The following is a 12,954-nucleotide window of genomic DNA, read 5'->3' as shown; positions in this document are numbered from 1 at the left end:
ATGGTAAACCCCTCCTGTATTCTACCAAAGTAAACCACAGGGCTCTGTGGGCACCAGGAGGCAAAATCGACTTGACGGCACATTTTACCTTTACTTTATTAAGCTAACAGCATCTTGATTTAACTCTCTGTACCTATGTATAAGAATAGAGCTTAAACTGTTAAATATGCTTAAATTGCTTGCTGTGCTTCATGTTATTAATAATCAGTCTGGCTCAGTGCTGATCTCCAAAACCTCTTAGGTTCCTTCCAAATCTACAGTCCTATGAAGCAGAGATTTAGGTGTTTTATTGAGGTAGCTTCAAAAGTTTATGGAGCAGCAGGAATATTAAATGGCAGTTGAAAACTACCATTTTGCTAGTGTCGGAACTATTTATGGGATGTATATATGGGAGCAAATGTAGAAGTTAAGTATCAAACACTTCTTGCTTCCAAAGATCCCTACATGTGTACATCCTGGAAAGGAGATTGGTTCTCTTGTTCCCCTCATTTTTTCTGTTTGTGTCAAGACTTTTTCATTCAAGAATTTGTTTCCTTGTTAATATATTTTTTGGATTTGTTAATGTTTTAGGGTGTTATTAATTTGTTTTAAATGTAGAACTGCTGGATTTTCTGTAAAGTGTTCTTCCTGTTTTAATTTGGTTGAATTTTTATAGTTTTAATAGCATGCTGAACAAAGCATTTTTTAAAGGAGACTGCTGCTAAGAAGTCCATACAGAAACAAATTTTGGATTTAAAAAATGAACCTGCATGTTTACAATGATATTTTTGTGACATTAACACACAACAAAAAAGGTCACCCCAAGCTTTACAGCCCCCGAGTTCTTAGATGATTCAGAGAAGTAGTAACTGCTATAACTACCAATTAAGGGGGTTTAGAAGATGATGAAGTGAGGGAAATTGGCAAGTGCAGTTAGAAACTAAAGGGGAGAAAATATTTTTCCCTCCCTAAGGAGCTCTTCTTTTGCTCATATAATTGCTGACGAGTGTACAGTGTACACAAGTACAGTTATTCACATATTGGTTGAACACAGGTACAGCACTATACATCCTATCTGTACCATGCTGTTGAGAGGTCTGTACCCAGGTTGACTTTTTAAATGATTGCAGGTGCATTCACACGAAAACATGTACCTGTGTACAGACATCTGTACACTTGTACAAAATAATGTATGGATAGGGCTCATGGTGCAGCATTATGTCTGTACTGATGCTAATGCTATATAAGGTTAGTTGTAACTATCCCTTGGTTCACATGTACACTTTAAATGCAGTTAAAGCTGCCAGAGCTTTTAACTGTAGTACAACCAAATGCACAAAATCCCTGTTACACCTCAAAAGTTAACTCCAGTTTGCCCTGACAAACTCCAAATGAGATCTGAGGTTTCCTCAATGTACACCACTGATAACTGCGGATTCGCCGCTGAAGCGTTACTCCCGAAGGCAGACTCATCCTTAACTGGAGTTAAGTGCTTCTGACAGCAATCACCTCTCAGAGGTTCAGTCCCCGCCTCCCCACATCCTTCCCTCTCTTCCCCGTCCTGTCTGGCAGCAGTGACGTGCACCGTGAATTTTAAAGAGACACAAACTACCTACTAAATCCTGCTGCAAGGTGCTGTACAGTCTTTTGTTTCACAGTAAAGTAAAATCATTCTTTCTATATCCATTGTGCACGCGCGCACACACACTAAAAGCAAGCCACATTTCTACAACTGCTATCCTATGCACTCTTACTTAAGAGGAAACCCATTGAATCAAATCATTTACTTCTGAGTAATCCTAGCAAGCCTGCAAACTCAAAACTTAGAAAAACAGCTACTATTTCATGGCCCAGGTAGTCATACAACCCACCCCCACCTCCCTTCACACAGCGACAGCCTGTTTCAGATCTTATCTTGAAATTTCAGGCTTAACATGTCTATGTGCATCATGATTCCTGCCTGCAAACTTGAGAAGGAGAAGCTGCTGCCAGTCTGTGAAGACAATACTGAGTTAGATAGACCAGTGGTCTGACTCAGTATATGGCAGCTTCCTATGTTCTGAGTTTCGAGACCAGTTTGCAGGCTTGCTGGAATTACTCAGAAGTAAATGATTTAGTTCAATGGGCTTTCTCTTAAGTAAGAGCTACAGTTCTCTCTCCCTGCCCTGGACTGCTCTATTGCACATAGCTAGGAGCAAGTGAGGAAAGGTAATCTGCTGTCATCTGTCCAAGGAAGCTAGCGGAGTGTGAAAGACATGCCCTCTTTGAGATCGTGGCCAATCGTAGCCACTTTGCTGATGGTGTGCAGCTTTGATCACAGCCGGACTGCAGAGCTGGCTGGGACATCCTGAAACTTGAGTTTTGCTGGCCACAGTTTGCTGTATGTCTGCGACGTGAATTGGAGTTAGGATTTTTAATTCCAGTTAGTGTTAACTGCAGTTAAAGTGAATGTGTGAACCAGCCCTATCATTTGTAGACAAGCTGCTAACCCTCATTTCAAATGCTGGTTTAAAATTAACCATGCTCAATGCCAACACTGATGCAGAACTAATACTGTATTAGGGTTAGCTCTGAAGATAGAAGGAAGGGGGAATGCATATGTAAAAGTGAAGGAGTAGGACTGCATGACCTCCTGTCCTTCTAGTCATGGCTATAGCTCCACAGCATTTGGAAGGAATTTGAGAGGACCATTTTTTAGGTTTACCATTTAGGTGTTTTCCCCCAAAACTGACCTCAAGTGTCTTCTTTATATTGCCATTAAAGCTGGGCAGTTTAAATTAATATGTGTAATAATGGACATTAGTCCGTTTATCCTGGGAGCCTTCTGTGCACATACAGATTGTCATGGCAGTAGAGTGAGAGGAGTTCCCTGCTATCTGGGCAAAGGGATACCTTTTAAAGTAATGATTCTCTTTCTGTTTAGCAGGGGGAGAGCAACTGACCCTATTCAGTCCTTGCATACTATACATCCAGTAGCTGTTGCTAGTGTCTGTTTCATTTTTTTTCTTTTTAGACTATGAGCCTTTGGGGGACAAGGACCCACTTTATTATTATTTTTCTATGTAAACTGCTTTGCAACTTTTTAATTGAAAAGTGGTATAAATAATAATGTCTGTATAGATATGTATGTATGTTCTTCATTGACATCAGTTCTCTGTGGTGTTCTAAGGCTACCTGAAGAAGGCATGAGAGTGTGAAAATGGCTCTAATTCTAATGCAGAAATTTAGGATTGTGAAAGAAACGAATGCCATTTTATCTAACCTATTGATCTAAAACAGAATCCTTTACACACAAATGTTCTTAACAAGGAATGTTCACTTGCTGAATTTCTCTCTAGATGTTAAGGTTCTGAATTAGTGTAACTTTTTACCAGCATGATGCTGACAAATCTGAATCTGCAGTTCTTTTTCTGAATTTTTTAATTTCAGTAATTTGCCTTAAGAAAGGCAACACAAAGGGGGGGGGGGACAATGCTTTCCTTCCAGGGAAGCAAGCCCCATCTTTTTGTTTGTTGTTTTTTGCAATGTTGGAGAGCTAGTGCATTCCAGCACAAAAATAATTAAAAAAATGAATACATATTTTTGTTGCAGAGAACGAACACACACAAAACCCATTATCAACTTTCCAAAATTATTCTTTTATGCTAGAAAACAAGTGGATAAGAACCCTGGAGTAACAGAATGGCAGAATAATGATGAAGCGGAACTGGTAGGGTTGCTTACAGATATCAGCCCTGATTGCAGTTTTCCACAAGCAAATAGCAGGTAGCATTAAAGATGCACATGTCAGATGTGCTCACTGGGAACGCAACCCAAACATTACTATTGCTTTTGTACTAAATAATCTCATCTCTAGATGCAACCACCACTCTTTCCTAAGAAAGGTATGTGTGTCTGAAAGCCATCAACATAATCTATGGTATAACATAAACTAAGTTGAGAAACTCGCTGTAATGGGCATTTACGAGCTATGTAAAACCATGTGTATGGGTCTCCGAAGACCTCAAAACATAAACAATTTAAAAAACGAAAGAAGCAAATATTAAAAGTCTGCAATATGAAACAGAACAATAGTTGACCTCCTCATTAACAGTGCATTAAAAGTGCATGCTCAGTGCTTGGTGTGGATGCTCTTGTGGGGTGGGGGAGTCAATTTTCTCTGACTTACCCTCCCCCAGAAGCACTCAGTGAGACCCAGAAGTAGATGGAGGCTGTGCAGACCTCCAGGGATCTACTTCTGGCTTGAACACTTCTGTAGCAAGGGTGAATTGTCAGACCCCACCCACTCATGTGAGCATCCAAACTTGAGAAGTGTGGACTCTAGAGCTTCACACAGGCTTTTTCAGCTGTGTGTGCGCACCATTCATGAGGAAGACAGTCACCAATTTATAATCTATATGAACTGCACTCTCAAACTTTTCCTCTTTATAAAAGCGTAATAATTAGACCCCAACACCTACATGTTATTCAATTGTACTAGGGGTTTAACTATAATAGGGCAAGGGGAGACAGTTGTCTGGGGGCCCACTGCCTGGGGGGGGCGGCGGCAGAGGCAAGTCACATGACTGACTCCCCCAGCTGCACACCCGCCCGGGCTTCCTTCAGTTGTATTCATCCTCCGAAATTGATGTGAGTGTTAAGACCTGGAGCTACCAGAACTGCATGTCTTTCTCTAGTACCATTAAATGACTTGAATCATCCTCAATTTACAAAAGCTTTATAAAAATAATTCAGGGTGATGTTCTATTGTGGCACATAGGTTTTTTATATATATAAATTTTACTATGCTTTTTGTCACCACTATTCAGCCTCATTTAAGATTTCTTTACTTCATGAGCTGAGCTTCAGTGAGGGGAGGCATTTTAAAATCTTGTCTCTGGGCCCACTCCAACCTTGCCACGCCCCTGTATTGTACGCTACCCCTCATTCTCCTTTCAGGCTAACACATCTAGGGAGACTGTCAATTCTGCAAAGAAATTTAAGTTTCTGAAGTAACCTCCTAATTCAGGGCTGCACAACTTTGACGCTCCCACCATTCCCAGCCACATTTGCCAATAGTCAGGGATGATGGGAGTTGTAGTCCAACATCTGCAAAAGCCAAATTTGTGCAGCCCTGCTCTAATTGTACTGAAATATGCCTATTTGATTAGAGGAAGCATCTGTTAACCCACTTCACAATTTATTCCCACAGAACATTCAGATGTAGTGAAGTCATGCACATGAAATCCAGAATTCGCAAGAAAACAGAATGTGCAAAAGTCATTAAAATATATGTCACATGTTTATAGGTGAAAACTGAAACATGGAAAGAATTAAACATCCTGAATTCAGCCTGGAAGACAATGGAAAGCTAGTGCAGATGCTGAAGCACGGTGTAATATGCTGTTGTTCTCTTGCCCCCACTTCAGGAGGCAGATCACCAATTTTTTATCAGTTGGAACTTCCAGACAGCCCGAGGGTAGCTTTTGCAAATATATTATTTTGGTATAGCCCAGGGCTGCCCATACACTAAGCCAAATGCAACCTGGCAGCCATACATGGCAGCCAGTCTGAGTCTTAATACACTTTTTGTTTCTGCTGCCTACCTGAAACTGCAATAACAGGGATTTTGTGATCTGGTAGGCCACAGACCATGGCTGGTGGGCTACATTTTTTATTTTTTATTTTTTTTACATTTGGCTTGATGCCTAACAAGTAGGGCAGGGCTGGCCTAACTGGAGGTTAAAGGCATGAATGATGGCCTGCATCAAACTACAAAAACACTTCAGCCTTATCATATACAGTTGACAAAATGTGATTCAGTACACTGCTGCAACCCAGAGTTCAACCCAGAATTCAAGCAAGAGCAATGGAATACAAACTGTCACTTGCCAAGGAAAGTGGATACAATCAAAAGATATTTCTATTCCACTCAGGTAACAAGTCCTACTAACTTGCATTACTTCAGTATTGTCTAGATTTGGTTAGCCTACACTTATTCATCAGCCATGGAGACTGTGTCAAATGAAAGCAGAGTGACATTACCATTTTGATGCTAATGACACTGAACAGCAGGCCTCCATATAATGTTATCCTGGAACTTCATATATACACTGAAGTGGAAAGTGGGGTCAGGGTGGACTACTAACAAGTAGAACCAATCAAGAGTACTTTTGTGGCTGACTCGTACCATCTAAAAATGACCCAACAGATGAACTAGTAACATTTAAATGCTCGAATTTACTGTGATTTAGATCCAGTACTGGTGTGATGCTGGCTCCCTGGAAACGATGAATTGCAAATGGGGAGCCAGCCTCAGGAATCCATGTTCCTTCCTCTCACCTCTGGAACAGATTCCCTGCTTCCTTGTTTACCTTAACCATCAGTGCTAACCATAGTTCATGCTAAGAAAGCTCTCTCTTAATCAGGGTTTGTAAATCAAACTCTGGCTCCTGATTTGCAAAGCATGATTTCCAAGAAGCCAGCTTTACATCTATCCCAGAATACATTCTAAATGGGACCAAGTATTTTATTTTAGGAGAATTATACAGTGGCAGTAAGAGTGCCTTTCAGCAAGAACTCAACCAATACAACTCTCATTCATTTAAAAAAGGTGTGTGCTATAACCTAATTTGGTAAAAGACATTCAACAAACAAAAATAATATAATTCATCTATTATATATTTTGAAGAATTTGTTGGTTGGTTTCTGCAATATAAAGTAATACTTCCGAATGACCTAAAGATACCAAATTTTGCATATACAATCCTGCCACTGAAATTAGCTGAATGCACTATTTTACACTGGAATATGCTTGGTGAAAATGCTATATTGTTTTTTTGTATTTTTAATATGAAATTCTGAATATCATACTTCCTGATGACCTACAGATACCAAATTTTGCATGAACAATCCTCCTGGCTCTTAAATTAGCTGAATATACTACTTTTAAAACCACAATATGCTGGGGGAAAGGTTAAAATAATTTTGTGTATGTTTTAGAAGAAACTCTGAATATAATCATATTTTAACGGTTATTGTCAACCACCCTGAACTATTCTGTAAGGGCGGTCTAGAAATCGAATAATAATAATTGTTCTCAACTGATTTTAGCACCCAATAATCAGATCAATAATTCCAGAATTACATCATGCCCAAGAAAAGCGGAAGATCTTTCTCAGATTCAAATGTACTATGTATGGTAACGATTCAATAAAATGAATAATGTTTGAAGCTGAAATCCTACAAATTTCAAACTGTTCTTTTACTTCCTTTTTGCAAGCATATAAATAAAAAAGTTGTATGGCATATACAGGTGGCCCACGAACAGCAGTTTCACCATTCGCAGAACACCTTCCTATATACCAGTTTAGTTAATGTGGGAGGTAGTTTTAGTTATTCACAGTTTCCTATCCCCTAACTAAATTGGTACACAGCTTAAGTAACCACTCTCCCCGCTTCTCAGATGGCACGTGGGAAAATTTTAAAAAGCAGCGCGAGAAGCACAGGCTGCTCTCACCTCTTGCATCACTTCTTTAAACCTCTCCACATCTCAGCTGAGACGTGGGGAGAGTTGCCATTTAAACTTTACACCTCCCTGTGAATCTCAGCTGACATGTGGGCGTAGGTGAATTACCAACTGTCTACGGCTACGGAGGCAAATGCAGGAAGAGTGGCACAGATCTTGGGGCAGGGGAATGTTTTACCTTTTTTAAAAAAAAGTTTTTAAAAGTTTAAAAACTTTTAAAACTGCGCTAACAGATCCTCAGCAGCCCAAATGGTCAATGTCTTCATTACTATTATAAAAACAATTCTAAAACCATCTTTTGAAAAATTGGATAAACCTGTTTTTATCCTGCAGCTTGATCCCTAAAGTACAATTCAGCTTTAGTCACATACAGCAACAACCATGTTCCAGAGGGGTTGCACATCTACATCTAGCCAATTAATTAGAGTCCTGATGGGCTCCATAGTTGCAGTGGACCCAATCCAGATGCACATTTGCATCCACGTCAACTGTGTCTAAGTCCTCCTTGTTGTATTAGAAGGTAATCACTGAACAATCTGACATAAGGCAGACCTGGCCAGAGTTACATATGTATTAACTGCAATGTGCCCTACATTCTGTACCAGCTGAAGCTGGTGCAGAATGCTGCTGCCTGCTGCTATCAAGAACTCAGTATATTATGGAGCATAAACTGTATATGGAACCAGTGTAGTGGGAGAGTGTAGTATGGTGTGGAGACCAGAGTTCAAATCCCAGTCCACTGGGTGACTCTGGCTAGTCACTTATCTGTCAAGCCTAACCTACATCACAGGGCTGTTGTGAGGATAAACATAATCATATATACTGCTCTAGTCTCCTTGGAGGAAGAATGGGATATAAATGTGATAAATAAATAAAATATTACTTCAATTTTAACTGATTCGCACCGACTCTTGATTTGATTCCAGGCGCAGTTGAAGGTTCCGAACTTGAAAGCCCTAAATCGTTTGTCCCTGGGATATCTTTAGGACCACCTTACCCCATATGAACCTGCCTGCCTGCCTGCTGAGGTAACCTGAGGAAGTCCTGCTCCAGGTTCCTTTGTGCATCGAGATACAGCTGGTAGGGACTGGGGATAGGGCCTTCTTTGCTGTCTCACTCATCATGTAGAACTCCCTTCTCCATGAGGTCCACCTGATCTCTGTCATTGCCATTCACAAGAGGCAGGTAAAAACCACCCTATGGCCTAGTGTGAGTAACCTGATGTGTGTGTGGGTTTGTGTGTTTTAAATCTGGTTCATTCTGTACTCTGTTTTTAATCTCTTTGAGTATTTTTATTATTTGTTTTTAAGTTTGTACATTGCTTCAGGGATTAAAAACAGGGTTTTTTTGGGGGGGGGTAAGTTTTGCAATTTCACACTAAATCATCTCCAAGTTTTAGTTCAGAAATATACTTTGGGAGGGCTGACATGGTCATTCCCACCCAGACTAAAAAGGCCACCTTTTTTTGCAGTCACCTTATAATAGAGGTTGACGAGGATTGCTCTCTTGTAAATGACTGAAAACATGACCCAAGCACAAGCTAGAATGAATTAAATTCAGGAGACCTGATTTTTAATCTTTACACTAGACTATGACTGAACCACTTGCAAGAGTGGAGAGGGAGTTCCACCACAAACTGCAAGATGTCATCTTTTGCTAGAAAATAAATACAGTTGCAAATTTAATTTGCATGATTTATAGAGGTTATTCAAAATCCAGCTTTTTAAAGAGCAGAATTAAGAGCAGAAGAACCTTGGTACAGAATTTTGAAGTGTGTGTGTGTGTGTGCGCGTGTGTGTGTGTGCGTGCGTGCGCACACACACACGCACGCACCAAGTACACATATAGCTCTGATAAGGAAAACTTATCTATATTAATTCGAAAGTGATAGCAATGTCCATCTGTTCCAACCAAAATGTTGTTGCTATTAGTTTTCAAGGTGCCTCAAGATCCTTTGTTGCTCTACTTTAAGTCATGTTGTAAACATTGCCTCAAAAGAGAAATATATTATAATCTGACTGAAGGTTGGCATATTATTCAATACTTTAATGTAATATAGTATTCCCTCCACCCATATAAACAAAGATGAGGGGTTATCTTTAAAGTCACCATGATAAAATAGCAAAACAAACCAACACTCTGATCCTGAACAGTATTTGTAAATAAGTCTAATTAAGATCAATGGTGTTTATGCCAAGTAAATATATTCAAGACTGGGGTATAATTTGTGATCTGAAGTAGGTTTCATTCAGATCAGTGAGGCTTACATCCAATAATTTGTTTAGGATCAAGGTGTAAAATATATTTTCTTCACATGAAAAAAAGTGTTGGGTTTTTTTTTGAAAACTCACCTTGACTATGCCACGGATGTGCATCTTGGCTATCATCTCTGCTGTGTAGAGAAACATCAGTAGGGTGTCTAGAGCAAAGGTCACATACTGAAGAGGAGGGTAATGCTCGAAGGTCTTTGGGGTGTTCATGCAAACGGAAATGACACTGATGATGGCACAGATGCGTAGTAAAGAGTGCACCCACTGAGGAATAAAAAGCAGTAATAAGGTTTTCATCACTTTCAAAGTATAAATGTGGCATTTAGCTGTTCTTTTTAATGAGATATCATGACCTATGGTTTAGAACAATATTCTGCACTAAAAGAAAAGAAGAAAAAGAAAATGTGAAGTAGTTCAGAATGTATTCTTCATATGTAACTAAATTATCGTTGTGAATAATTATTCATTGGTTCTCCTTGCACTTTGCTCTCCCATACCTTTTCCCATTTTTGTCTCTCCCCCACCTCAAACTATGTTTAAACAAAGAACAAATGGGGAATCAGGACCTTTTAAAGTCTAAATTTCTCCAAATGTTTCCTTCCCACTTCTGTAAGCCACCCATTTTTAAAGAAATCTTAATCCTTCATGGTGATTGTACTAATAATGTAGTCGCTATTCCAAATGGCATTCACAAATAAATTATTTTTTAAACAAACAAACAAACAAACAAACAGGGGAGCATCCAGACTAAGTCATGAGTAAATTCCATTGAAATTAATAAAATTGGTCACAACTGTCTTGTGTCATTGATTTCAATAGTATTTAGCCATGACTAACTTGTCTGGATGCTGCCCATTACTGCTATACTCTCAGAACATAAAAGCAGAAGAGAAAATATTATTCAACAAAATTCTGAATAACTCTGACCTAATTCGAGAAGTGTTTTATGACTCCCAACCCCTCTTCTGTGGAGAAGTCTTAGCTCCCATTCTGTTAAAGAAACTACAGCTCTGTTTGGACATTATTTAAACTAGACACAACAACGGCTGGTGCCGCTGGGGCGGGCGTATAGGCAGAGGACAAGGTAGACAGGTGCAGAAAAGGCCGCAGCTGCCCCTCTCTTTCTCTCACCTCACCCCAGCTTTAACTTGAGCCATGCAGGCTGGTCATTCACCAGGATGGGGATTGAAATTCCAGCCCACGCAGCTCAATTTAAAGCTGGGGTGTGGTGAGGAGAGAAAGGCAACCAGGGTGGGGCAGGGTTGGGAGGGAGGCAGCTGCAGCCCATTCTGCATCCACCGGCCCAGCCCCCGCCCCCTCAGCCCCAGCCACCACTGCCCAGTTACAGGGCAATGGTAGCATACTTCCTATCCAAGTCCCCTGGGTACAGTGTTTGCCATTGCAGACAATCAGAGTTCTTGGGAAGAGCAAGGACATGCCAACGTGGAGAGTGGGTACAGCCAGTGTGCTCACATTCCCCTTTTACCTCAGTAAGGTGTACACAGCTCGCACAATGTCCAAACGAGGCTTATGCTAAGACCACAATCTTTTCCACAAATGTTCAGATGTTTCTCTTAATATGCAGCTGTTCAAGACTTTAAGAAAACGTTTAGGCCCAACTTTATGTTATAGAAAATGTTAAAACAACTGTAACACGGGACAGAACATGCTCCAAGTTCAAAAGGACTTTGCCCTTATATATTATGGGCTGCTGGTTAAAGAGAGGATTTTAAGAACTTACTGGTTTGTTAATCCACAGGATATCAGCGTTGTCTGATAAAGATTCATCAGGACCAAAATCTGTCACCGGCTGGGCCTCTACCCTAGAGCTCTGTTTCCTTTTGAGCATACTGAAATTAGCTTTGATTATCTGAAACTGTGAAACCCACTGAAAAAGAAATAAAAAGCATGTCAAAAGGAAAATAGAAGCTGCTTTTCTGACTTTAAAGAATGTATGAACATTTGCCGATCATCTTACATTATATTAGGAAACAGCTAAATGAGCTATAGCAAAGTAAGCAGGATTGTGCCACCAAAATGTCTTCATCTGTTCCCAGCCAGTTTTGCCTCATCTTTAACACTCTTGTCTTTGCTTCCTGCAACCCTGTTCTGTTAGACTGCCTTCTCCCAGTGGCTCCTCATCTTCAGCCCTCATCCAAACTACCAGCACCCTTACCCAACATCTCTACTTACTTTCCAGAGCCCCTCTGCTGATGCTGGATCAGTTTTCTTTTTCTTGGCCCCTACCTCTTCAATACATTTCCTAGGCCACTTGGTCTGCCAAATTTCATGCTTAATTTCTAAGCAAAATAAGTTTCTATTTCAAAGTGATGTTTTATACACATACACCCACAATGTCCAGTATTGCGTAGTATTCCCCTTAGTTCTACTTGCTGAGCTGTACATAGGAACATAGGAAGCTGCCATATACTGAGTCAGACCGTTGGTCTATCTAGCTCAGTATTGTCTTCACAGACTGGCAGTGGCCTCTCCAAGGTTGCAGGCAGGAATCTCTCTCAGCCCTATCTTGGAGAAGCCAGGGAGGGGACTTGGAACCTTCTGCTCTTCCCAGAGCGGCTCCATCCTCTGAGGGGAATATCTTGCAGTGCTCAGACTTCTAGTCTCCCATTCATATGCAACCAGGGCAGACCCTGCTTAGTTGCTACCACAAGACCAGCTCTCCTCTCCTGTCTAAGGCACCTAAGGCTTCTCTGGAGTCTAAGGCATCCTGTAGAAGATGCCTTAGGCTCTAACATCTGCAAGCTGATTAAACAGAATGTGATGGCTACTCATTTGCTTGGAAAACTTGATTCAGCTGATGTGTCAATTGGTGTTTGAAAATGGAATAATGGTAGTAAATTTATTGTATTAAAGGGATGAGGGATGATATTGGTATCAGCTGGTGATGTCACAAAGGTACAGGAGGCTAAATATATAATCAGTCTTTCTAGAGCCCAGTGGTCTCCACTATTTTTAAGCGAGTCACTCTGGCAAAAAACCAAAACCAAAACACCTCCAACGTGAGAGCCATTTCCCACTGCACTGATCTCTGTCCAGTGCTGTACTTTTCTCAGCACCGGGGGATGTGGGGGAGGCCGTTTAAGAGGAACAGAAAAAGTTAAAACTGTAAAATGGAATAAACAGAACATGATCCAGGTTAAAAGGATCTTGCCATTATATATTATGGGTTATATGCCT

At 40.4% G+C, this 12,954-nt stretch overlaps 1 protein-coding gene across 4 annotated transcripts in view; it reads right to left on the bottom strand.

Annotated features, from left to right (window-relative positions):
- The window catches only part of NALCN (sodium leak channel, non-selective), a 378,362-nt gene that overhangs the window by 352,159 nt on the left and 13,249 nt on the right, over positions 1–12,954 (bottom strand). For 3 of the 4 annotated variants that reach the window (XM_053305984.1, XM_053305985.1, XM_053305986.1), the window contains exons 2-3: positions 11,498–11,644; positions 9,838–10,020 (exon numbers count right to left, since the gene is read on the bottom strand). In XM_053305984.1, coding sequence (XP_053161959.1) covers positions 9,838–10,020; positions 11,498–11,605 — 291 coding nt within the window. In that variant the 5' untranslated portion in view covers positions 11,606–11,644. Of the gene's footprint in view, positions 1–9,837; positions 10,021–11,497; positions 11,645–12,954 lie in introns of those variants that run through there. The other variant, XM_053305988.1, reaches the window with a different exon arrangement.

Source organism: Hemicordylus capensis, chromosome 3 (genome assembly GCF_027244095.1).
Source record: "Hemicordylus capensis ecotype Gifberg chromosome 3, rHemCap1.1.pri, whole genome shotgun sequence".
NCBI lineage: Eukaryota > Metazoa > Chordata > Lepidosauria > Squamata > Cordylidae > Hemicordylus > Hemicordylus capensis.
The sequence above is the reverse complement of the archived record's forward strand: the minus strand, read 5'-3'. Positions and strand labels throughout refer to the sequence as shown.